This window comes from Pollachius pollachius (assembly GCF_949987615.1).
Source record: "Pollachius pollachius genome assembly, chromosome: 3".
Lineage (NCBI taxonomy): Eukaryota > Metazoa > Chordata > Actinopteri > Gadiformes > Gadidae > Pollachius > Pollachius pollachius.
The window spans coordinates 38927714-38954014 of NC_136936.1; the positions used below are offsets into that span (position 1 = coordinate 38927714).

The 26301-nt window shown below is 47.8% G+C and overlaps 1 protein-coding gene across 2 annotated transcripts; it reads right to left on the bottom strand.

Moving 5' to 3' along the window:
* Positions 1-619: 619 nt before the first annotated feature.
* ankrd44 (ankyrin repeat domain 44) lies at positions 620-25189 on the bottom strand. 2 transcript variants are annotated; one of them, XM_079733032.1, is made up of 28 exons: positions 24701-25189; positions 20226-20309; positions 19238-19316; positions 18845-18915; positions 17837-18037; positions 17221-17308; positions 16241-16383; positions 15696-15908; positions 14748-14826; positions 14413-14527; positions 14236-14318; positions 12490-12553; positions 12113-12181; positions 11261-11401; positions 10650-10715; positions 9975-10086; positions 8858-8929; positions 7891-8092; positions 7612-7699; positions 7373-7490; positions 6818-7040; positions 6178-6265; positions 5355-5438; positions 5110-5255; positions 4881-4963; positions 4426-4508; positions 3557-3648; positions 620-3087 (listed from the first exon to the last, which is right to left on the bottom strand). In XM_079733032.1, the coding sequence occupies exons 1-28, from the start codon at positions 24725-24727 to the stop codon at positions 2798-2800; spliced, it is 3204 nt and encodes a 1067-aa protein (XP_079589158.1). In that variant the 5' UTR covers positions 24728-25189; the 3' UTR covers positions 620-2797. The 2 variants fall into 2 exon arrangements, with proteins under 2 accessions (XP_079589158.1, XP_079589159.1); XM_079733033.1 differs by having other exon boundaries at positions 2813-2990.
* Positions 25190-26301: the final 1112 nt, after the last annotated feature.

Here is a 26301-nt window from a genome sequence, read left to right on the forward strand (position 1 = left end):
GGTTTGCAGTAACTTTGAGAAAGACATCAATTTGACCAAGACAGCCCACTACACCATGAATGAATATTAATTTGGTAACTATTAAATTGTGCATATTTACGAATAAATGAGTCTATTAAAATATACAGCCAGTGAACTTCTCTATGGATCCTTTAGTTAGATGTGTATAAGAGGAATGATTCATATAAGAGGGATGAGTCCTCTATGTATCGCACATTGTTTTTTTTTTAAACAGAAACACACTCTGGTGGTAAGTTAAAACAAACCTCTCATTTTTTTTTATTTTTGTACACTTCATATAAAACAAAGGGTAGCTGACAAACAGCAATCTCACTGCATCAGGAATCAGCAATCCTGCATCAGCAATCTTACTGCAATAGGAACTTGTGTAGAGAAAACAAAGCAAAACATCGGACACACACTCACACAAACACACTCTAACACACACACACACCCACTCAAGACGGCGATTGTCGCGACCGGTGAAGCCCATCCTCCAGATGTGATGGACCTTTCGGTTCTCAGTCCAACAGCGGCGGATGACCGGTGATCTTGTGTAGCGTGTTCCCTGTTGAGGCAGACTTAAGCCCCCCCCCCCCCCCCCCCCCCCCGAGGGGAGGCTGATGCTGAATTACACACTTGTATCATCTCTCTCGCTTTCTGAATTATTTTGTGTGGATTGGGGTTTGGGAATAAAGTCGTCCCATTTTCTTTCAGCGATAGAGATCCGTACACGACGCAATATACAAAAGAAATAAAATAACTAAGTATTCTCTGCATTCACACACACACACACACACACAGAAACACACACACACACCTCATCAAAGCATTGTAGATGTGCAGAGCAGTCCCGCGATGAGGAATGACCACCTCTTGCCCTTGACCCTTTCCAACTGAAAGTAACCTCTCAAGTAACTGAAAAAGCATCCCATTCAGAAAATGACATCAGCATTCGGCCCCGGTGGACATTCTACAAAATAAGAACAGAGACACACAAGGCACTGGACAGGTGCGACACACTGGCACATAGCTGGTAGACAAAAGGTAAGACAGGGGAGGGAGAAGTGATGGGGGGTCCTGTGCTAGATATTTACCAAGTAAGTGCTGGCAGTGTTTGTACCATTGGTGTATTCGTCAATAAATATTCAGCTGAACAAATGTTTTGGGGAATTGCTAGAATGGACCCAAGATAGCTTTTGTTTAAGAAGGAATTCTCAGCTAAAAATGTACATAAGAAAATGGAACAATGGCCGATGCTGGCCACCTAAGATATACTGAAGCAGTGGGACGAGGAGGAAGTTCAGTGTGGGACAATCAACAATGCAGAATCATATCGAGGTCCCAAGAGCTTTCTATATATATGTAAAAAAAAAAAAAAGAAAGAGTACAGAATTGGCTGTGCACATTAAGATATGCATCCCCCCGTTAACACTGCAAAAAATGTCCCCACAAACCCTTGTTTTTATCAATACATGGCATACCCTGGTTTCTGTTACAGAGCCAACAGCCCACGTGTCCCAGTATGGACACTTGCTTTTAAAAAAGGACATAAAAAACAACATGAGGACCAAACTCCTCACATTTGTGCCTAAAGCCGCCCAAAAACCTCAAAATTTAATTTGTGCTTGTTTTGGGTTAACATTTCCATTGACAGGTTTTCAAACTCTACGTACCTCTTTGTCAACTGCAAGGAGCCTCAAGCATTAATTAAATAATTCTGCATATAAGTCAAAGTTTTAAATCTCAACCTAACACCCGCCAGACAGACACACACTCACAGACACACACAGACACACACACACACCAAGGTGGAAGTTACACGTCTTTTTCGGTTTGCAGCTTGTTACAAAATGGCTTCTTTTTACTTTGCTTAGTTTCTCTACGGACAGACGGGTGTCTGAGGCAGGTCTCGTGAGGACTGAAGTACCACGGTCAGTTTGGATTTCAGGCACCGTGGGAGAGAAGAACAAGAACAAGAGCGACAACACAAGCATGCAACACCGCCCGCTCCACCCCCACCTCCGCCTCAACCCACCACAGGAAGGGCTTCAAATCAAAATGAGCTCTGACTTAGTCCATAGGTTGTGATGTGAGCATCCCGCGTCCGGCCGTAGACCATCCCCTCAGGGGCTTTTCCTAACCGACCCTGAGGGGATGTCAGCCGGTGGAGAACACGCATGGAGGCTGTTGTCTCTTACTCAACGGCTCCCCACAAAATGCTGCGTCGCGCCCCCGCATGTGCGTGGTCAACTTGCCACGAGTCGTTTCATTTCCTTGGACACGTCATCATTCATCAGTGAAACGGGGGAGTCTGCGCGGGCCTTTCGCCGCCAGGCGTTGAACCTAGTGATTTCTTTCGCTTGGACACAGCCAAACTGCGGAGGACTTTGGGAGTGCCTTCCATTCATTATCACGCCAGCGTTTCCCATCCAAATGACGAGTCGACGGCGCGCTTGCCGGATGTGGCCCTCAATGGCTCCGGGGGGGGGAGCCGCGACGGGCTGACCGTGTCCCCGTAGGGTGCGTGTGGAGAGCGGTCCTTCGAGTGCCGAACCGCAACGGGGGGACGTGCAGCGCCTGGGGCTGTGCGGGGACTTGCATGGGGTACGCAGAGAGGAAACGCTGGCGGTGCGGGTGTGTCCAGAGTTAGGAGAACACTTTGAGGTAGGAGGGCCGAGAGTGCAGGCTGGTGTGCTCCGGGACGCACAAGATGAGGGACGAGACGGGGAGGCGGTCGGAATGGCAGGGCGCGGTAAAGGGAGGGAGCGAAGCGGTCCTTTTGGGACAGGGGGTGTCAAAAGGTCTCGGAGTCTTCCGAGTCGTTCTCGGTGGTCCCCTCACTGGATGGCCCCGAGGGGTTCCTGGGGCTGCGGGGGCCCCGGGGGCCCGTGGTGACGGCGGCCCCAGAGGGGCCCCCCGCAGGGGCCTTGCCCGCGTGCTGGGGGGGCAGCTGCCTCAGGAGGGAGCCTGGGGAAGGAGCTCCGGAGCTGCAAGGGGAGCAGAAAGGCATCATGGTAGCCAGAATGAGAGCCAGACAGTCGGCAACCTCCCGGCTGGGAGCGCAAGCCAGAGCGGGGGTCAGACCTGGGGAGAGAGAGGCACAGACAGAGAGAGAGAGAGCGACAGACAGAAAGAGGGAGGGACAGCAAAAGGGAGGGAGACAGACAGCAAAAGAGGGAGACAGATGCAGAGATGCAGAAAGAATATAAGGAGGGGGGAGGGGGACAAACAGGGGATGAAGCAGCATTCTATTAATATGAAGCAGGCAAGCGCCGTACAGAGGAGCATAAAACGACTGCAGATGCTAATGCTTACAACGCTGCTAATGCTATAAGTGCATTCAAACAAAAAGACAAAAAGAAAAGCACATGATAGGCTATACAGAATATGCAACTAGCACTGGAGCGCAGGTAAAACAGGCAACGAGACAGGGCCCGCGGCGCACACAAAACATCACAGCAGCGTTAAGTTGTTCCATTCGCTTTTCACAATAAAAGTTGTGTCGTAATAGTCCGTCACCACAGAGTGACGGCCGACCTTCAACTTGACCTACCGTTCTCGTCCACCGTCTGGACGCTGGCGCCCCGTGTCAGCAGCTCCTGCACCGCCTGCTTCAGCCCGCTGCGGGCAGCCAGGTGCAGGGGTCTGTCAGAGAGATCACATGGAGGTTCACCCACACACACACACACAACACACACCCCCACACACACACATGTGAGGAGCTGCTCAGCCTGATTGAACCTCAACACACACACACACACACACACACACACACACACACACACACACACACACACACACACACACACACACACACGAGGAGGAGCTCAACCTTATGCTCAGCCTCCTCTCGTTGGCCTCCACCCCGACCAGATGTTCCCCTCTGGCTGTTAGTCATTCATCCACAGTGACTCACAGTGACTTCAGTGAATGTCTCTAAAGGCTACGATATGCTAATTGTTTCGGTTTGAGACGTGCCCTGAAACCCATTCTGTCATGTAGCTAGCCCCACGGCCACAGGGATGGAGGTTAATTGCTCAGACTCAGACAGCAGCACTGGTTGAGGGTGGGCAGGGTGTAGGGTGAGTGAGGAGAGTGGGGGTGGAGGAGGAGGGTGTTTTCCCTTTTTTTGTTAGACTGGAGATAGGTTGAAATTGCAAATCTTGCACATTGTGTGTTTACGAAGCGGGTACAGGTTCAGTATCTCACCAGAGTTCTAGGCAAACAGGATTACTTTAGGGCCTATTTGCTACTATTTAGGGCATATTTGCAATATATTTACATATATTGACTCATTGCAGTGACACAACCTGTTGGGACACCCAGGTGAATGAGTGTAAATTCAAAGGCTCATTCTTAAATTGTGTTAAAAATATAGCCACATCATTTTACTCTGCACAATAAAACATCTAAGACACTCACGTTTGCAGCGCTGCATTCGTGGCATTGATAAGAGCTGCGTCGGCCAGTTTCTCCAGGATCAACAAGACGCAGTCCTGCTTTCCCTGTAAAGAGAGAGGGGCAGGTTCATGAAATTGTAACGGTAACACAATGAATATTCCATTGACCATTTAAAAAGAAAAAAATTGTAGTTTAATTCCCTAAGGAACTATGACACTGGTGACCGATTTCAGATGGATAAAGGAATAAGCTATGAGCAACTGTCAAAAAAGTACGAGAGGGTGTTAGGGAAATCGTCCCTTACCTAACCCTAACCCTTTCTTTCGGCAATACAGCCTATTTTGGTATTTTCACTAAGCGTGGCTACGGGTAAAATCCATAGCGACTGTGAGAATACAACCAGCAGGGGGAGCCGTTTCACCTCACTGTTGGAATTAATACAGGCATGAGTGGATCCCCGCCTAGCGGACACTTACGTTACTGCAGGCCAGGTGAAGGGCCGTGTTGCTGTCTTTATCCTTCAGACTCAGGTTGGCCTCAGTGCTGGTCAACAGCACCTCTGGAGATGAGCAAAACAAGTTAATCAGAGGCATGACAAGAAGAAACTATACATACATGTGGCCACATAACACAAAGGACAAACAAAGACACACGGGCTCTAGCGAGGTAATCGGCAGAGCACCAATGCATCATTCCAGTCTTTACCAAGCACCCCGACTCTGCCCTTCTCCGCCGCCATCATCAGGGCCGTGCGGCCCGATTGGTCAACGGCATCGACTGGTGCATCATGGGAGAGGAGCAGCTGGACACAGTCCACGTGACCCGAGAAGGCCGCTGCATGGAGGGGGGTCCTGCCACGGGAGAGGGAGGGAGAAGGTAGAGGGAGGGTGAGATTTAAATAGCAGCGCATCACCAGTGTACTTCCTGGATCCCGTGTGGTCCTAGCGTACCTATCCTTGGCGTCTTTACAGCTGGTGATATCCGACCCCATGGCTTCCAGCAGCAGGGAGGCGCAGGGCTCGTGGTCGTTCACCCTGAGCACACAAAGTGAAAATGATTTGGTGTGATCCCCCCTGCTGCCGACTCTCAGCCTTCTCAGTCCCTCCAGAAAAACGCGATTATGCGATCGCATAATTCAACACATAATCAGCCAAAGTCTGCATATTCATGCGGGGCCGCATTTTTTCAAATATGCCGCACTTTCACCGCATAAATTGCAGATTTCCGCGCAAAATATGCTGGGCTCGCATGATTTCATTATCCCCACATTTTCGTTGCAAAAAAGTCACATATATCTTAGCAGAAAGTTGAAAAATGTTGCGTTTACTTCACACAAAAGCAGCCATTTCCCCCTGTTGCCATGGGAACGTTATGAAGTGATGTAATTACGCGACGTGAACGCCTTCGAAAAGCTGCATTTTTCGCAAGGTACCGCATTTTTTCGCAAGTTCCCGCAATTTTTGCAAGTTCCCGCAATTTCATCGCATAAAATTGCATAAATATGCAGCATATTTCATCGCATTTTTTAAGAAAACGTGCCGCATAATCAAGGATTTTTGGCCGCAACAATCACAAAAAAACGCCACATTTTTCTGAAGGGACTGCCTTCTGCTGGTTACCCCTGCTGAGCACTGATACGTCAGACTGTCGGACCGGTCCGATGGACCGGTCACGTCGCTCAGGATGTCATACCGCTAAGAACGCTATTTAAACAGCAGCGTGTGTGGCGTTAACGTCTTTGAGATGTGAGACGACGGTAGGGGGACCACGTACACAGCGCAATGCAGGGGGGTGAAGGGGTTCCCGTCAATGCAGCGGCACCCTTTCTGCTCCAGCAGGACCTCCACGCAGCCCTCGTGACCTGCACGGGGACAGAGGAACCCGCGTATTAAGGAAAACAACATGGTTGTCACAAGGGCAAATTAGAAGATGCTCACCGCTGGTCTATCACGCCCCTCTGAGATAAAAGTGATAGACAATCGGATCTAAAAGTGTAGTTAATATATCACCATACCGTGTCAAGAAAATGTCAAAAAGGATATCGTTACGACTCATAGCACGATATCCTTAGACGTATTTTTTGGCCAAATTGGGATATCTAAATTAACTCTCTACTTCTCTAATTCTCTACTAACGCTGCAGATTCACAGTGCCTCATTGGCTCTGTCCTAAGCCAGAGCCAATATGGAATTTAAAAAAGCCAGAGTGCTTTTTACATTCCATAATCTCTATCTGCCTCAATCATCTATTTGACTTAGGTTACTGCTCAATACGCTGCTATTTGGACTGCTAAATACACCATGAACCTTAAAATACGACTAAGGCAATTGCTAAGCTCTGAGGCTAACGATATCAATATACACCTCAAAGTCAGCTCATAAAGCCTCCATGGCTACAGGGGGGGGGGCCGTACCGTAGTAGCAGGCCCAGTGCAGGGGCGTGTAGCCCGACCGGTCCTGCAGCGGGGGCAGGGAGGGTGGCTCCGAGCACGCGATGCCCAGCAGCTCGCTCAGCCAGGAGGCGTGGCCCCGGGCTGCCGCCAGGTGGATGGCTGTGCGGCCGCGGGCGTCGCCTAGCAACACGGAGGCCTCCTGCTCCAGCAGACACTGGATGCATTCCTCCTGACCGCACAGCAGCTGGGGGGGGGGGGGGGGGATATATAAGGAGAGCAAGGGGGGGGGGGGGGTATAAGGAGAAGAGTTGGAATGGGAGACGATGTGACAGGGCGCCAAAAGCACTGCACTATAAGGCTCCGTTCTAATGATTGCCGGCTAATGTTTCCATTATGTTCTCATTGAGGGGTTTTGATTGACTGCCGACTAGATGGGCTTCTCAGGAAGTGGCTCGACATACTGGCAGATTGACTTAAAAGCAATGGGATCACGTTGATCGATCTTTTCGGACGTAGAAGGTTATGTCATTGGAAGTGTTTCAACGCTGTTCAACACGTGCACACACAAGTGGTTACCCCGAGGTGCAGGGCCGTGAGGCCATGGTTGTCGGCCATGTTGGCGTTGGCCTCTCTCTCCAGCAGCAGAGACACCGCGTCCACGTGACCCCCGGCCACGGCCAGCATCAGAGGACTCCTGGAGAGAGAGAGAGAGAGAGCGAGAGAGATTAGGAGTTTGCGGCTGAGGAGGGTTGAGCAGCATGAGGAGGAGGAGGAGGAGGAGGAGGAGACAGTGTGGCAGGAGGAGGAAGACTCACTGGCCCTGGGAGTCAGCGGCGTCCACCAGGTCTGCACTGTCGGGGTCGTCCAGCAGGAGGCGCACGCACGTGGTGTGACCATTCATCACTACCAGAGAAAAAGAAACCCCGGAGGAAAGCTTGTGTGAGCAATATAGGACTCGTGGGAGGATCATAAGAATGAAACAATCACAGAACGAAAGCAGCATCGATTGGAAACCGGCGTACGAGAGAGCCTTACACCCGTCAATGTAAATATAAATCACAAGTGAGCCAGGCGTTGCCGTGGCTGAGCCCTACCGGCCAGGTGCACGGCCGAGCGGCCGTACTGGGTGTCCACGGCGTGCGGCGACGCCCCCTGGCTGAGCAGCGTGTGGACGCAGTCCGTGTGTCCCCGGAGCGAGGCCAGGGCCAGGGGCGTCCGGCCGGCCTCGTCGCCCTGGTCCACCTCCCGGGCCCCCTGCAGCAGGACCTCCAGCGCCTGGGCATGGCCGTGGTAGGCCTGGAAACAGGGGGGGGATACACTTTACAAACCCACCGGAGTAGACACTGGAAGCCATCACATACAGAAATGAGATATGGAGCATGACAGGTGATGGAACACATCTGGGAGCAGAAACGACAGAAAGACACAGGGACGCACAGTCCTGTTTAAAACACTGATTAGCTCCTGTACTTCAGACGTCTAGCAATCAGGATTTAACAGTTTCATCTGGATTATTGTCCCCAGCACCGGCATCAACATAATGGTCTAAAACAGAAATACATGGAGAATAATGCTGCTAGGAAAGGGTTAAGTGTGATTGCACTGCTTCTGTCTGTAGGTTCAGAGCACAGCATGGATAGAGAGAGAGGATGCATCATGGGCTGCAACAGGAGAAAGGAGGAAGCGGTGTGCGTGCGATAAAGAGGTATGTTAGGACCGGTTCCTATCACTGGCGGGGTGACTTGAAATAGAGGAATTAAAGCAAGCGCGGCTCAGCACACTTATCTTGCTGGACTCGTTTTCCCTTCAAATTATTAGAGTAAATTAGAAAAAACTCAAGGCTCCTGAGGTTGGTCACAGGCAGTGTAACATTTACTAGTTTGTTGCACATGACACACACCTGCACGCACGCACCCACATGCACAGGCACGCATGCAAACGCATACACACACACCCAGATAACACACAAACAAAACAAGTGTGTGTGTGTGTGTGTGTGTGTGTGTGTGTGTGTGTGTGTGTGTGTGTGTGTGTGTGTGTGCGTGTGTGTGTGTGACTCACAGCAAGGTGCAGAGGGCTCCTGGCACTGGGGGAATCTGGCTCTTCTTGGTGGCTCTCGCCCCTATCCAGCAACTTCAAAATAAGAGCACCAAAAAAAAAGAAACACAAACTTGAAAGCTTCACCATGTATCTGACTAAATCATCAATAAACATTTTAGATTGAATTCATATGGCAGGCCGAAGAATGTGTTAAGAACTAATCATCTGTTATGAATGTGCTATATTTTGGTTGTTTAACCATTTATATTATAAATGTTAAGTATTTCATTCTGCTTCCCTCAAAACCCTTGGAAACGGACAACAACACCATGCAATGTCATTGCCATGTGTTAAATAAATTGCCTGGAGATATCCCACAATGAATACATTTCCTGCCACATGGCCCTCAGTAGGCGCATAGAACATCATCACGTGGTGTTTGCTGTGTGTCAGTGCAACAAGGTGTGTGTTTGTGTATGCTCTTGTGTGTGTGTGTGTGTGTGTGTGAGTAAATGTCCCCTTTCATTTTTTCAACAGTCTGAGAAAACCACACAAACCACATGAGAATGACGTGGAGTACTGTGAGCAACATCTGACGTGGTGACAGAAAGAACGGTGAACGACGTTCATTGACTGTCTAACCAAACAAACCTGACCACATCACATTATCGTCTGGACAGCGTTGGGCACATGGCTTTATCGATAGTTAATGTGTCATCTGTCCCTCACTGAATAGACTTATCAGTTGGACCGTGAGGCAACGTTAGAACATAGTATCAAATAAACAGTTATTAGGTTATTTGATCTCCAGTTCAACCCATGTGTTTCACCTTACCTCTGAGAGGAAGAACAAATGGGGAAAAGGACAGCTTATTCTTTTTGTACGCTGCGGATATTTGCTGCGCAAGGCACACGTGGTTTAGTGTGCGATTGCGCATGCACACATTTTAGAGGAAACGCTGGGCGTGTGTTGTTGTCTGTTTTGTGAGTGTGTTTGTGTAAACTGTGTGTGTGTGTATGTTTGGGTGCGTTGGTGTGCGTGTGTGGGGGCTTGTTTTGTTTGTGTGTTATCTGTGTGTGTGCGTGTATGTGTTTGCATGCTCGCCTGTGCCATGTGTGTGTCATGTGTGTGACTGACCAGCTCCAGACAGTGTCTGTGTCCGTATGCAGCGGCATAGTGCACAGCGCTGTAGCCCTGCGTGTCTTTGAGGCTGGCTGTCGCTCCACTCTGCAACAGGAACTCTAGACATCTGCACACAACACACCACAACACATGTAAGCACAACAAACAGTAGGCTGCACCACACAAAGACCCACCAATATTAATACAACAAAGAGCAGGCAGCCCACGCACACACACACACTGAAAAACCTACAGAATACTTGCCACAAGAGTAAATAAAAACATAAAAGGTAGTTGTCTATTTTACTTCCTACACTGGTCTGGACATACGCACATGACCCTAACAGCAAAAAGGTTTGAACTTTTGCTGTTCTAGCTCATGCACATGCTCCTCTGTATAGCTATCTCCATAACAACCTTCCCCCAGACATGTTCTGTACTGAACCTTGTTACCCCAAAATTGTATTGAATGACTCCGCACTGGTTAAGAGTGCGTGTTCTCCGACCATACTGTGGGGGGCAGTGTGGCGCGGGCAGTGCACAGCAAGAACTACAACCCCAGCCCAACTCTGTATTACAGAGGATCACGCAGGCTGGGGCAGCCATGGGAAATCAGCTCAACAGACAATGGACAGCAGAGTCTAATGAAGTGAGTCACGACAGTGGTTTCTTAAAGGACACAAGACTCACTGCGCCGCCTCCTTCTCCCTCTCCGCCTGGACGCCATCGCTCTCCGGCTCCAGGTTCTGCCGTCGTCTGGAGAGGAGGGAGGGAGGGAGGTTAGACACGAGGCCAGGCAATGAAGCACATAAGTCAAATAGCGAGGACACACATATTCTAACTGGACGTCAGGTCTCTGAAGTCAGGGTAAATAGGGAGGCTTTTTATTTATACAACCCCCGGTTACCCTGCAAAGTCACGTGTCAGAACATGTGGCAGAACAGTTTGATTTTATGTTTGACACAAAAAAATAGATAAAGTCCCTCACTCTTTCCAGTGGAGTCTGAATGCTGCTTATTAGGTTTGTTTGTTGCCCGTTTCTGGGGCAGTAACACGACCAACTTGCGGATTTTCCACCAGCTTTGTATCATTACAATGTGGTTAGAATGGGCACTGTTTTAGAATTTTTATGTTAAATGAACGGGGGGGATCCGGCTGCAGACTGTGGAGATATGTAAACTTGTCTTTAATTTGTGTATACTACCGACATTTTAGTGATATAAATTTGGTTGACAATCTGCAATGTATTCCTTTAAGCACGGTCGAAGCTGTGTGTGTGTGCGAGTGCTTCTCTCGCTCACCTCCTGTCCAGGTCGGACGCCGCGGCATAGTGCAAGGCCGAGCGCCCCCATTGGTCGGTGGCGTTGATGCAGATCCCGCACTCCACCAGGGTCTCCAGGCACTGGTAGTGCCGGCTGGCTGCCGCGTAGTGGAGGGACGTTCTGGGAGAGGAGAGAGAGAGAGAGAGAGAGAGAGAGAGAGAGAGAGAGAGAGAGAGAGAGAGAGAGAGAGAGGGAGAGAGAGGGGGAGAGAGAGAGAGAGAGAGAGAGGGAGAGCGAGAGAGGGAGAGCGAGAGAGGTAGAGCGAGAGAGAGAGCGAGAGAGAGAGCGAGAGAGAGAGCGATGGGATAGGGGGAGAGAGAGAGATATGGGATAGGGGGAGAGGGAGGGCAGAGGAGAATTCAGATTTCAAGCATATTTGTGTACATGCTCAATGTCGCACGTAAGCACGACACATAAAAGTCTAATATACTTTATTTTCATTCAAGATGCATACACATGCTTCTAATGCATGAACATTCTTTTTTTGCATGTGGACATGCAGACATCAAATAGCATGTTTATATTCCAATAAAGTGACACCAGACTGTTGTCAATACCAACAACTAGCCTTTTTTTGTTACTATATCTCCATGAAGAATAAAATATTACAATTTAAAACAGACAATTAAGAAGAAAAACATTGGAGCCCAAGAAAAAGTAGTCAAGTAGTCAGATATGATGGTCTATGCATCGCAACCATCGTATTTCCTGTGTTTCGTGACACAATTAAAATAAAACGATTGAGGAAGCTATTTCTTCTGTTTAATGACGGTAACCAGTAAGAGACATACATCTATGGGGATTCAAACCCATGACGGAAAAAGCACCGACCTGCCACACTTGTCCCTGCGGTTGTGGTCCCCCCCGCTGCTCAGGACCAGCTTCACACACTCCACATTGCTGCACGGTGGGAACACGCACAGAGAGAAGGTCAGAGAGGACTCACACACAGCTGACCTGATTCACACATCCTACCCAGAGAGGTTATTGGCAGTCAAACAGGAGCGGCTCCCTCCCAGCCTGACATTGATGTACTCTTTTGTAATTCATTCTTTAACAGGATGCTAATACACAAGCATGGGAGTCTCTGTGTGTGTGTGTGTGTGTGTGTGTGTGTGTGTGTGTGTGTGTGTGTGTGTGTGTGTGTGTGTGTGTGTGTGTGTGTGTGTGTGTGTGTGTGTGTGTGTGTGTGTGTGTTGTGTACACACCCTCCCGCGGCGGCGGCGTGCAGGCAGGTCCTCCCGAGGCTGTCGGGGGTGTCTATCTGGAAGCCTGCAGACAAGAATGAGGCGGTCAACATCACCCCTGACCTCCGACCTGCAGAGGGCAGCACTACGAAACCCCTCCCCCCCCGATCGACCCACCCCACAAACATACACACTACCGACACGAAAATAAAACAGATGAAGAAGACAAGCAGGGATGACAATATACAGTCACAGAGAATAGAGAGACACACACACAGCTGGTGAGTGAGTGAAAGAGACAAAAAGGGGGAGAGTGGGAAGGGGGAGAGAGGAGGAAAGGAGAAGAAAGGGAGAGATAGAAGGGGTGAGAGAAAGACGGGGGGATGGAGAGGGAGAGAGAAGGGAGGAGAGAGCGATTAATGAGCGAGGGGGCGAGCAGAAGAGAGAGCGAGAGAGAGAGGATGGTAGAAAGACAAGTGCTAGCATGGTTGGGGGGGGGTTAACACAACATGCCCATGTTAGGCGAGAGCGTGCACAGGAGAGCAGTGTGTAATACCCATCAGGGGAGCTCAGAGTCCCAGACAGAGAGAGAGCACAAGCCCTGAGCAACGGGTATTGACACACGATAACCCGACAACAAGATACAGAGAACCAGTGGCTGAGGGACAAGTAGACACCGTGTTGACATTGTTGAGCGGGAGGCGGGGAGAAGCGTACAGACGGCTGCAACATTCAAAGCACTAGGAAACTTCATCACGTTGTTGTTTATTTCAGCAAGGAGAGAGGTCTGCACATCGTCCTATGGATCAATACATGTGACCGGCTCCCATTCCTGATCGGTCTAAGATCATTTATACATGTTTCACTTGGGCCACCACCTGTAGAATAATTGATGAAGATCCTCGCACTCAGCAGCTTAAATAGCACTTATATTGGTAGAAGCGCAAAGGTCTTGATTGAGGGAGATTTCTCTGATTTTTACATCCACGTATATCACACTCCCGACACACCCACACTACTAGCTTGGATGTGCGTGTTTCTACAATTCAAGCCACCTCCTGTATGCAAACAACAGGCAGGGATCAGTAAAATCTCTTGCACCCCCAATGGTATAAACATCGGATTTCCTTGTCAAATTTGGAATTGGGATGAAGAGGAAAGGGTTGTGTGTGGGGAGGACACGGAGCACATAAGTGATAAGTAACCCCCCCCCCCCCCTCACTAGGGCTTTGTACTGCTCTGGAGGAGTGTGACTCCAATCTGGCCCGGGCTGAATGCCTGCGCTTGTCCAGGAATCAACCGCAGAGAAGAGACCAAACCACGAGGGGTCCAGTTTCCATGCTCTGCAGCGAGGAAATTACTCTCATATTTAGCAGAGAGCCCTCGTTGAAACTCAGTATCCTGTACGTCTCACACATTCGTCCTACAATAATCACACGACCATCGGTTAGACAACGACGCAAGATTCCTGACCATTCCCATTATTATGGCACACATTATGTTACGTTTTTTGCGTTATGATATATTTTTGCATTTCTTTGCATCTGAAGAGTTAGACAGAGGGGAGAGAGAGAGGGGAGGACCTGCAGCAAAGAAACACGGGCAGCAATCAAACCCGGGTCGTTGCATTGAGGACTGAGCCTAAATGGTACACGCTCGCCCCGTGTTATGCTTCTTTAACGAAGAAAAAAAGTTCAACGTTTGTGGAATACTTCCTGTCAGGGTCCATGGGGAAAGTGTTCATGGGTAATGTAGTTTCTTTGGTACCTGAGGACAGCAGCTTCCGACAGCAGTCCGAGTGGGCGTTCAGGGCCGCCATGTGGAGGGGAAACATTCCATGGACCCCCCGCCTGCACACATATCGGACAGAGACGAAAGGTCATTGATGAGAAAGCGTTGGAGGGACAGGATTTTAAAATGCGTGTTTGGAGGAGGGAAACCCACCGCGTGCAGTCGGCTCCGCTGGTGATCAGCGTGTTGATGAGCAGCTCGTGACCGTAGCGGGCGGCGATGTGCAGAGGGGTGTTGCCGTCCTTGTCCACGCAGTCGATTTCCCCGCCTGGAGTGGAAGAATCCCCAGCGAGGTTAGAGGCCCGGAAAGACTCACAACAATCAAGAACATTGCAACCAGGACAGCCTCCAAAAAGTATATATATATATACACATATATATATTTTTATTTTTTTATTTTGTTATTATTAGATTGGTATTGTACTTAATATATAAACTGAATTGTATTTTTAAGAGCTTCTTTATTTTATTGAACGAAGACAAGTCACCATTCTGGATGAGGGTCTGGGAGCGTGTGAAGCGCCCGTGCACGGCCGTCATGTGAAGAGGGCTCTTCCCATCCCGACTCTGTCACAGGAAACAAAAGAGGAAACGTTCCGACTTAAAGGGATAACATCGATGCGTCACACACATGGATGACGTCGACACAAAGCAGCCACAACATGACTCAAAAGGAAGAAACTCGTGGCCTGAATTTAGGAGCTCTTAACATTCCACCATGTTTCCAGCTGCCAATTCCCCTCTTGAATCAATACAAAGTCTCGGAAGATCCATTAGAGCATTAAAGAAGGGATACAACAATGGTGCAGGGTATGTAAGGCCTATCAATACTGTCCATATGGAAAGCATTGTTAAGGAACACTGCTTCAAATTTGATATTTTGTATAGATATATATTATTATATACTCTAACCATTTACATTATTTAGTCAACAGCTAGCGTTTTACCTTTACGCCTGCATGCATAGAGGTAAGCTAACATAGGTAAAATGGAAAAATCTGATCCTGTAACTTATCTACAATAACTATCATTAGATTCATTAACTATTTGATGAAAAACAACAAAGCGTGTCATTGATGGGTATTGAGACAGTCGAAATTGAAACAGTAGCACGCACGCACGCACGCACACACACACACACACACACACACACACACACACACACACACACACACACACACACACACACACACACACACACACACACACACACACACACACACACACACACACAAACACACACACACACACACACAAAGACTCCTGACAGAAACTCCCAGGAAGAAGGGATACCTATTCCTTGATAATTAAGGGAAAAATACATGTGAGTGAGGGGTACGGGTTTGCCATAAAATGTGTCCTTCCGGTGAGGCCTTTTGAGACGGTCACTGTGATTAAGAGCTGAACCAATAACACTCGATCCACGAGCTCAGTACCTGGACGTTGACGTCGGCCCCGTTGTTGACCAGGAACTCCAGGCAGAGGGCGCCGTGCGTGGAGGCGGCAGCGAAGTGCAGCGGCGTGAAGCCCTTGTTGTTGGACTGGCCCACGTTGGCGCCGTAGTCGATGAGCTCGCTGACAACGGCGTCCTGTCCGTTGAAGCACGCCACGTGCAGCGCCGTGTTCCCGAACGCGTTGGACTCGTCGATCTGCGGGCGACGTTCGTTTTAGACGGCAAACAAAAAATAGGCATTGTGAAAAATAAACCCAGAATGTTTCTGAGTTGCGTTTTGGCGAGATGGTTTGCATGGATATCATATAGGTAAAACAAACATGTCATTCTTTTTAATTGTGTTTCTTATTTGGAAAGCTGAGGACGGATAACCGGCTGAAACAACCGTACCAAACGAGTAACAATGTATTCAAATTATTTTATTTCAAGTCAAGGGTACAGAAATGCGTACAAATGTGTGTGTGTGTGTGTGTGTGTGTGTGTGTGTGTGTGTGTGTGTGTGTGTGTGTGTGTGTGTGTGTGTCCTACCTCTACGGCGAGGTTGAGCAGGTGTCGGACCACAGCGATCTGGCCGCTGGAGGCAGCTGTGTGCAGAGGGGTGTAGCCCCGCTTGTCCTTGCAGCCCACCTCGGCCCCCTGACTCACCAGCAGACACACCACGTCAAGGTGGCCTAATGAAGTCCCACACACACACTTATTTAATGTAATAACCTAACTGGAGGCAGCATGACAACCAACAACCAACAGGCCCTGAAGATAATGCCTTGGCATTAGGGCTGGCTGTTTCTGCAGAACGTCTATGAACAGACGAACAATAAGCCCTGCTTGTAGCATCCTGAGTGGCAAGCAGGTAATGCGAGACGAGATGGTGTATGACAGATTGTGTTTCAAACTTAATTTGGAAACTTTGGAATGCAAGTTGGAAATAAACCACAGTACTCAAGCACTGTTGTCGAGACTGAGGCTGTAGAGAAAGAAGAAACATGTTGAACCTCTAAAAATCCCTCTCAGAGCTGGAGCCGAACGACAATGTTTCCAACATGTTTTTGATGACATAGCCATCTTTACACGATACTGTTTTAAAGAAAGTCCTGCACTAATTCTCTCAATTTATGGAGAGCCAGTTTTACATCCAGCTTCGAGCCAAGCCACTAGAAGCTGCTCACTCTCACACACAAAGACATATCTTCATGGAAACAGCATGCGTTTTTCAAATTGTTCAGTGGACAGAAACAGGCATTTCCAGTCTGTCCCATTCATCTTTACACCTTACTTAATGAATTGAATATCGCGTTGTTCTCACTCAGCTCTTTCTGACATCCCTCATCCTACCGAGGCAACATGAGATGGAAGCACTGGCTGAATCTTCACAGTTGTTTTGAGATAACAGGCTCAATCTGGCCTATTAGATGACTCGGCTAGCGATCGATTGTGCATAAAAGCCGTCCTTCCTGGAAAGGAGCGCGCCATGAGCGGATGGGACGAATACAGTTTCAATCTCTTCTTACCCATGAAAGCGGCCCAGTGTAGTGCCCGACCGTCCTTCTTATCGAAGGCATTAATGTTGGCTCCTTTGGCGATGAGCAGGTTCACCATCTGACACACAGCACATACGATGAGGGAAGAGGGATGAGTCAGGAATTAATCTGTTTGTTTTGTTTGCAGTGCGTTTGTCTCCATCCCCATGCACATTTATACATTTCTTTATGTTCACATATATGAATGGGAATATTTCGCTTGTGTCACTCAAAGTGTAGGCGTGTGGTGGGGGCGGGAGCACATCTTATTTATAGGATTGAAAGGGTTCATTCAAACCTTCTAAATCTAGGTAGACGTGCCACTTTCTAAACAGGCTTGGGGACAGAATCAAAGGAGGATAACCATGCACAGAAATCATGTATGTGCCCACACTAAGACACACACGCACACAAACACACACACGCACACACACACACACACACACCGTAAATCCATCTGTATGAAATGGATTAAAAAAAAGCAACAACGGGAACAACAAGGAGGAAGTCGAACACGGCGAAAACAAAGGCCCCAAGCAGGAAGACAGACTGGGAGAACGGCGAGCATGAGGAACTGCTTCCGGCGGCGCGGGGACTCCGCCCGTACCTCGGTGTGGCCGTTGAGCGCGGCGTGGTGCAGCGCCGTGCGCCCGCCGCGGTCCGACACGTTGACGCTGATCAGCAGGGGCACGATGACCTCGGCGCAGCGCAGCGCGTTGTTGGCCGCCGCCACGTGCAGCGGCGTCTGCCAGTTCTTGTCGCGCGCGTTCACGTCGGCAGAGTGGCGGATGAGCACGCGCACCGCCTCCTAGAGGGGGAGGGAACCGAGGGGGGGGGAGACAAGGGGTGAGGGCGGTGAGGGAGAGGGTGAGTGAGACAAACAGAAGGCGAGAGAGACGGTCCCAGCTGGAGTGTGTGAGTGTGTGTCTGTGTGTGTGTGTGTGGGTGTGTGTGTGTGTGTGTGTCAAAAAGTAGCCCGAAACCAAACCAAAACAACAGCATCAGAGTATGGCATTGTTGTGGTTGTAATGTTTGTTTGGTAACATTCTTGCCAGAGATGACTCCATCCATGCAGTTAGATTTATTTATAGTTTACGAGCAGTCATACAGCTCTGACGATTCTTTGTTCTGTGTGATTCAAGGAAACATCATCAAGGTGAGTCCGCTCCAACTATGATTCAAAGCCATACAAACTACATGAGTCACACTTAAACATTCTGATCAATTGTGTGAGTGGTGTTTGGTGTGTCTGAGTGTGTGTGCGTTCACATGTGTGCGTGCTCTATTTGTGTGACTGTGTGTTTGTGCCGTTTGTGTGTGGTGCGTCTATGTCTGAGTGTGTATGCGGTCACATGTATGCATGCTCCATTTGTGTGGCTGTGTGTATGTGTGTGTTTGTGCGTGGGCCGTTTGTGTGGTCCGTGACCGTCTACGTGTGTGTGTGTGTGTGTGTGTGTGTGTGTCTGTGTCTGTGAGTGTGAGTGTGAGTGTCTGTGTGTGTGTGAGTGTGTGTGTGTGTGTGTGTGTGTGTGTGTGTGTGTGTGTGTGTGTGTGTGTGTGTGTGTGTGTGTGTGTGTGTGTGTGTGTGCGTGTGTGTATGTGTGTGTGCATCTACCTCACTACGAGAGGCCACAGCGCGGTGGAGGGGAGTGAGCCACATGTTGTCTTTGGCGTTGACCCGGGCCCCTGGCGAGGAAGAGGAGAGGGATGAAGAACACATGGAACCACAATCGTGTGAAGTACCAGACACAAGCGGTGGGATCCACAGCCAGAGTAAATCTATGCTCAATGAATTGAAAAAGACAATCTTATCACAGATAGAGGACTGCAGAGTGAGACATCTGGTGATATAAAACAAGGAAATAATAAACATGGAGGAAGCGAAACCATGTTCTGGATTCAGGAGCAGGGTTAGTGGCCCTGCACATGAAACAGAAACACTTAGAAAAGAGAGAAGAGAGAGAGAGAGAGAAGGGACAGACAGACGACGGCTGTATGCTTAGTGTACCAGAGAGGATGAGGAGCTCTGTGATCTCGGCATCGCCCAGGAAGGCTGCGGCGTGCAGTGGCGTTCGCTTCTCAGCATCCTGGCAGAGGGAAACATCAGTCCATTAGTCAGGGTCTATTATTCATAAGCGCTGCATGGGGGTCGTGCGGGCAGATCTGTCAGACCGCCTGTCTGGATGGTTCGGCAACCTTCTCTTCCCTGGGATGAATGCCGAATTTTATCTTTTTTTTTGATGATCGGCAATGTTGCTATAGTAAGAAACGGTTGTGAGACACACAGGATTTAAATATAAAAAACATTGATGTGAGAGGCCCCTACTCCTACTGTGTACATGCTTTATTCTTTGCATAGGACAGAGTGACCTCCAGCCCAGGCGTTCTCATCTCACGAGGGGACGGCTGAGAGGGGATGCTTCCGATTTGTGTATATAGGAGAGAGGGCGGGTCTAATGGAGCATTTAGAGCAGATATTCGTCGAAAAAAAAAAAAAAAAAAATCGATTATGTAAATTTTTTGCCCAATGTCCATCTGATAGGACAAGCCAAAAATAGCTCTCTCAACCAACAGCCATTCAAAATGACATCGACAAGCTCCTCATTGTACTACGATGGCCAGAGCCCAGTCTAAGCAGAATAAACACAGGCCACAAGGATGGCCGCCCCCCTCTGACGTCCTGTGTGTGTATGTGTGTGTGTGCACGCCCACGCGCGTGTGTCAAAATAAATAAACAGCAACCCTGGACTTGTGCCAATAACGTAGGCCCGGAACCGTGACCCCACGCCGCGACCCCTCCATCGCCGCTTCACACAGGAAGTGAAGGGCCGGGGAGCCGCAGACAAAGAGCTGATCTCTAACGCTCCTATCCAGCAGCTACAACAAACCTAGCAGTGTCCTTTTCCCGATAAAGCCAATAAGTCAAAGACAACTTTTCCAATTTAGAGTCATGTACATTGGAAAGGGACGGTGTAATAAAGGCGTTGGGGTCTCACCAGAGCATTGATGTCTTCGGACTTGTAGATGAGCGTTCGGATCTCCTCAGGATCTCCATTGAATATAGCCTGGATGAGGGGAGGCTGGGGAGGGATTAGAAATAAAAATGAAAAGCCAAGCTCCGACGAAAAAGATCTTTGAACAACAGTGTTTCTTTGTGTACAGCAGGGATGGACAACTTTCATGGTAAAGCGGGCCACATTTTTCATCCTTAGCCATCAGAGGGCCACATGACTGCGCACTTCAACTAAACGTAAGCTGAGAGAAGCTGCAAAAATTTTGAATTTGGTAGATATGATTTCCTGTATTCTGGTGCATTTTGGGGATGGCCACTGCATAAAAAATTCATGTTTTCCATGCTCAAACGGCCACATGAATGGTTAGTATTTTTATCAGTGCAAAGGGCTCACATACATCATCATTCAATGATGTCACAAAACTGAAAAGCAGTGGCCCAACATTAAGTGCAACAACTCAATGAACTCAAACCCAACAAGCATGATATTCATTCATGTTGTAGTAGTTGTAGTGGCGAAAGTGGAAATCTTTCATGACTGATATTGTTTCTAAGCAAACAAGGTATGGGTTTGCCTTTGAATTCTGTGAACAGGTACTCTGCTTCTCATCTTTCTTGACCGAGTTTTCTGTAACTCGATAATTTTATTTATTCATTTTTTATTATGTGCGGGCCTGACTGAGTGATGAAGCGGGCCGTATGCGGCCCGCGGGCCGTATGCGGCCCACGGGCCGCCAGTTGCCCATCCCTGGTGTACAGGTTCAACGAGGCTAGCCGCCAACTCTGAGGTAATTAACGTATTAAGGTTAAATCTTGACGCAACATATGAGGTGGTGATCACGTCTATTTTATATGTTACCCCAATAGAACTACAGCATTGTACCGCATAGTAGGGCTGAACGATTTGGGGAAATAGTGTAATTGCGATTATTTCGACCAATATTGCGATTTAGAATGCGATTTTTCTTTTTAAAGTTCCTTATGTTCTGAATTATTCGCTAAACAAGCAATAAATCATTCTATAGTATGACCAACACAACATTGGAAGCAGTGAACATATAAACTGCTCTTTCCTATAGGCCAGGCCTATGTGTTGAGATGAATTGATGCATGAATTGATACTATAAAATCTTTATTTAACCATTGAATTGTAAAAGAAAAGTAAATATGATTCTTACTGATCTCCAGTCAGTAACAGTAAAAGAAATCGCAGCCTTTTGCTAATCGTTCAGCCGTACCGCATAGTACCACCCACTGGCGTTTGTTTGACTGCGGCCTCGGCTATCGGGAAAAGAAAATGCACCGCTATGAGGATTTGAAATCCACTGTCACAGTTTCAACGATGCTTTGTCATTCGCACAAAACAGACAGAAAGGCACGCAATACAAAGAGTAAGTGTTGATAAACATAGAGGAGCTACAAAATGTTGTCATGATAACAACATTGTCACTTGTTATAGAAGTTTGAGAACAATAGCAGAACTAGAACTGAACTTATTTCTAGCACAAACTCTTATAGCTGATCCCTTAAACAAAAGCACCATTGAAAGGGAGGAGCCAAATTATCCATTTACTAAATATGAGCCTCTACAGAGGCTCCTATTTTTCTCAACCCAGACCCAAGATCTAAGGTAAATAGAGGCGGTAGATAAACAAACATGTTCCACGCTATCTGTGTCTTTCAGCATTCCCTGTAAAAGGTCAGCTCAGTGAGAAACCCAGTGGGAGGTATGTGGACTCGAAATGCCTTTGACATCCACAGTCTAACATATGGGGAGATGCCCTTGTCTCTCTACTCAACAAGGTAGGCCACACATTTATACAGCTATAGCACCAAGGTGAATAATTAAAACAGTCAAGACTAAAATATGTGGGTATTCCGCTCTGTGTAAACAAACTGTGTGATACTCTTTCCCTTATGAGATCTGGAACAATGGGTTTCGACCATAAGAATAGAGGTGCAGCAAACATAGATAACCATTTTGATTGGGTGCTGATGAATCAGTTTGTGAAGAAGTAGGCTCAGTTATGCTTCCTGTGTGTTTCAGTCACATCTAGCCACACTTCCTGTTGCACAGTCTCTTCTCAGAAGAGCCAGAGAAAGAGAGCGAGAGAGAGAGAGAGAGCGGAACAAAAGTGTAAATGTTTCACTCCTATTTGAAAAAAACCTCTTCCTCATTTGACTCATTTCAATGTTCATGCCATGTCAAGACTGTGTTATTATGTTTATCAAGTGTACTGCAATAGGAAGACAAAATGTTTCACGTAGCCTGGACCATCTCCGCTCGCTCTCCTTCTATATATGATCATATGTTGTGCTTCAGTCACCCTCCCCAACCTGCTCTCACAGCCACACATTTAAACTGGATATTAACGTTGCTCACGTAACGCAGGGACCAGAAATAGCACAATGTGGGTATTACAGAGAATCACTGGACCACTGCAACTGTGTTCCTGTCCTCCTTGTGCTCTGTTCTACTGGAGGGATAGTCAGGATTAGGTTGCAGTGTCGAGGTGGTGCATCACGGGTCTTGATAGGGAGTGCAGGGCTGCTCTCTGAAAACAACCCCCAGGTTTTACGGAGACGTTTGGGATGAGGGCTGGAGAAATAAAGACCCGCCGGGAGTGGATGAATTTGAGGTGTTGGTGGTGGAGAGGGGGCCGGGTTGCAGTGGTCCTGAATGAGAACATTCCCTTAAACCCACATCACCAGCACGCTTAAAAGCTATCTAAAGACTTCTTAAACACAGGAGGTCATTGTTGCAGCATGAACGACCGCACACGCACGCACACATTTTGTCAGAGATGTAACACCACACACACAAGCTCATTGGCTCAATACAAATAAGGCAGACCTTTTGCTCCAAGAGATCAAACCAGTAAATCATTTATTTGTCGCTTAACCTCAATATCGACTCATTGTCCTTAGAAAACACAATTACTGTCTCTAGTTGCTTCCCCAATAATCATATTGAGATCCACTGTGTGCTGCTTACTCATGGTTATGTCTTAACGGGGTTCAATGTGAGGTGACAAACAGCTAGAGCTCCTCAACCTGTTTAGGTGCCACCACCAATACTGATAGCCATCATTCAAAGAGCATTCAATCGCTATAGTTCTATTGATTGGAAAAGTGTTGAATTTCATATCCAAACCGTTCTTGTGATGGCATGTTTAAGCTGAACCCCCATTCAGTAGGCAGCACATCTTACACTGGCAACAATATTGTTTTTAAAAATCCTACTTTACACATTTGAATGGGTAGCAACAGAAACAGTAAACAAAGTAACTCCAAGTAAGCAGGTTTTACAAAGAAACAAAAGGCATTGATTTATGTTAAATAAAAGCCTATGTTAGAATATAAAGAGTTAAGACATTATATGTGCACTATAATAGATTCTTGTGCTACTCGCTTTGAGTCATTGAACAAATGTGTGTAAAGCACCAAACTAAAACACTCTTGTGAAACAAACACATGATTCAAGACTGTCTAGCTAACCCCTTCTGTCACTATCAAACGTCAAATGTGAAACCTCCCTTACTCAACCATCTCACCGATGACTCCATATTTAGGTATGATTGTCATGTGGGTGAAAGCATACTGCACACATAATCATGTGTTCTGCTTTCTTCGGAGTAGGCCTATACACTGCACCCCGTGGTGCTGAGATATACATCCAGCAGCCTACATCTTGTCTAGAAATAACAGGAAGTTCCCTATCTTCCTGGCCCATGAGCTCTTGGAGACTATCGGGCTGTCATCATCATCTAACGTTATAGTCCTAACAGTTTAACGTTATCATCTGATTTGATGACTATAACAATTAAGGCATTCCTAGAATTATAATGACGGAACACGTTGAACATCCAGCATTATAAAATGGTATTGGCTCTAGTAAATCAACACCAGATCCCTCATAATGTAACCATAGAGGCGTCTGGGAATCATTTATATAGCTCCAACACACACACGCACGCACGCACGCACGCACGCACGCACGCACACACACACACACACACACACACACACACACACACACACACACACACACACACACACACACACACACACACACACACACACCATTGTAAATTGGCTACAGAGCTACGTTTTAGAATTGTGCTGTTGGGGATTCTTGAGATTATTTTGCAGGCAGGAAGTGTTCTTGTTATGCGCCCTGATTTCAATGATAAAACTGCGGAGATGGACCCCAAAACGCATCACCGACGCAGCGCTACATCTATGGGTTGCCCACTGGTGATCACAGATTTGCGACAACGGTTGTCTTATTTATTACACAGCTATTAACATTAATAGATACTGTAGAGTCGTATACGTGTTCGATCATGTTAAATGTAAAAGTTAAATATTATCACACATCACACGCGTTAATAACACATACAGTATAGCTTGTTGGCTATGTCTAGTGCAAAGCTAGGCTAAAGCTAGCAGGTCTACCTGGTCGGCGAGTTTGAGGACAGCCATGTCTCGGTCAGCTTGGACTGCACATCCACTCTTCAAGATCACAAGACCGTGTAGTGTGCAAGGCTGCGATTCAATGCCTGATTTCCTGTATGATACTCTTACGGTGTTTCAGGCGTGTAGATCAGGCAACTTGTGTCACACGCCTCTCTATAGGCAGCTCATAAAGGCCGGGAGAGCAGTAGGGCCATAGCCCGCTCCACTAACGCTATCTACGGCGATGGGAAGCTGGAGGGAGCCGCTGATAACTGGGCTGAGCTCGGAGGGAGGCGGGGAAGGAGGAACGGCTCTTCCAACTGATGTAAACAATCCACATTTATGGCGGTTGCAAAGTAGCTCTTCGTTTTTCCAAGCCATACACCAGTACCACTTCCCCCTCTACGCAGAACCGGAAAAAACTATTTCCACGCTACGAAAGAAGTGGAGTGAACTCAATTGAGCACACATTGCACAGGAAGTGCATGTTCCTCTCCTCCTCTCAGATGCCGAATTGAAAGAGAGTATGTGGTGCCCGCTGCATCTATCAACAAGCTTCGCGTTGCTGCCACCCATCGGAGAAACTAAAACCGGGTCAAAGCAATGCACATGTATTCAGAAGATAACCCACGGAGCGGCATTCCCAAGATCTGATCGGATTCTTCAGCAGTAGCATCATCTTTTCCTTATCCGTTTTCGAAAGACCTCATTTACATAGCAACATATACACCACTTTGCTATGATTTTAAGAAATTATTTTGAAACATTAGGACACATCCTCATATTTGACTCAATACATATGTAAAATAAATGACTATAACACATCAATAAAGGGAAGGAAACTGCCCCAAACATATGCACAATGACACATCCGTCCGGGGGAGATTTGACCACATTTAACCACCGGTTTTGGTACCTAGAACACATTTATTATGTTAATAACATGCTTGAATAAGCACACGAGCAGAGGATCCCATGCATGTGTGGCAGCTGCTAGGAGAATATCTGGGTCGAAGCATGTTGGCCTCACTTTGGATAGGGAGTGTGGGGGAGGGTCCTGCATTGTGTCGTTTGTGAAGTTGGGGGAGGGGGGTCCCCACTCCCGTCTGAATTCTGTGATGAGGAAACTGTAATGCAGGCTAGACTCACTGGGATGGGTGAGCGGTGATGGTTGACCTTCATTAATAATGATCATCCGCATGATTTGACCTCAGACAAGAGAGAACGGAGCAGCCTGGGGGCTCTTGAGAACTCGTACTTCCAGAACAGTCTGGTGCAGTAGACATCTTGAGAAACCGGTTGGTATCTTGAACAATTTAGCTTTTCCGCCAACGTCTGGAATGCGCAATATTGTAAAACAAAGTCAAGCTTTAGTAGATTCATACAGAGCCATGGACATCTCGTTGTCTCCCCATTCAGGAGCTTGGTTCAGCCGTAAACGATGAGCTTGTTTTAAACAAGGCCACTGGAACAGCCTCCCCCTCTACCCCTACGGCCTTTCCTTATCTGGATGTTATGTCTTGGCCGGGTAAAGGGGGACAATGGGATCGGCGAGATGGCGCTCAAGACAACCGGCATACGTGGAACACTGAATGCAGAAA

Coding starts and splice junctions, on each gene's coding strand:
- ankrd44 (XM_079733032.1), bottom strand. CDS start 24,727: ATGGCTGTCCTCAAACTCGCCGACCAG. Junction 8,930..9,974: donor ACAGACACTGTCTGGAGCTG/GTCAGTCACACA, acceptor CTTATTTTGAAG/TTGCTGGATAGGGGCGAGAG. Junction 3,649..4,425: donor ACGAATGCAGCGCTGCAAAC/GTGAGTGTCTTA, acceptor TCTCTCTGACAG/ACCCCTGCACCTGGCTGCCC.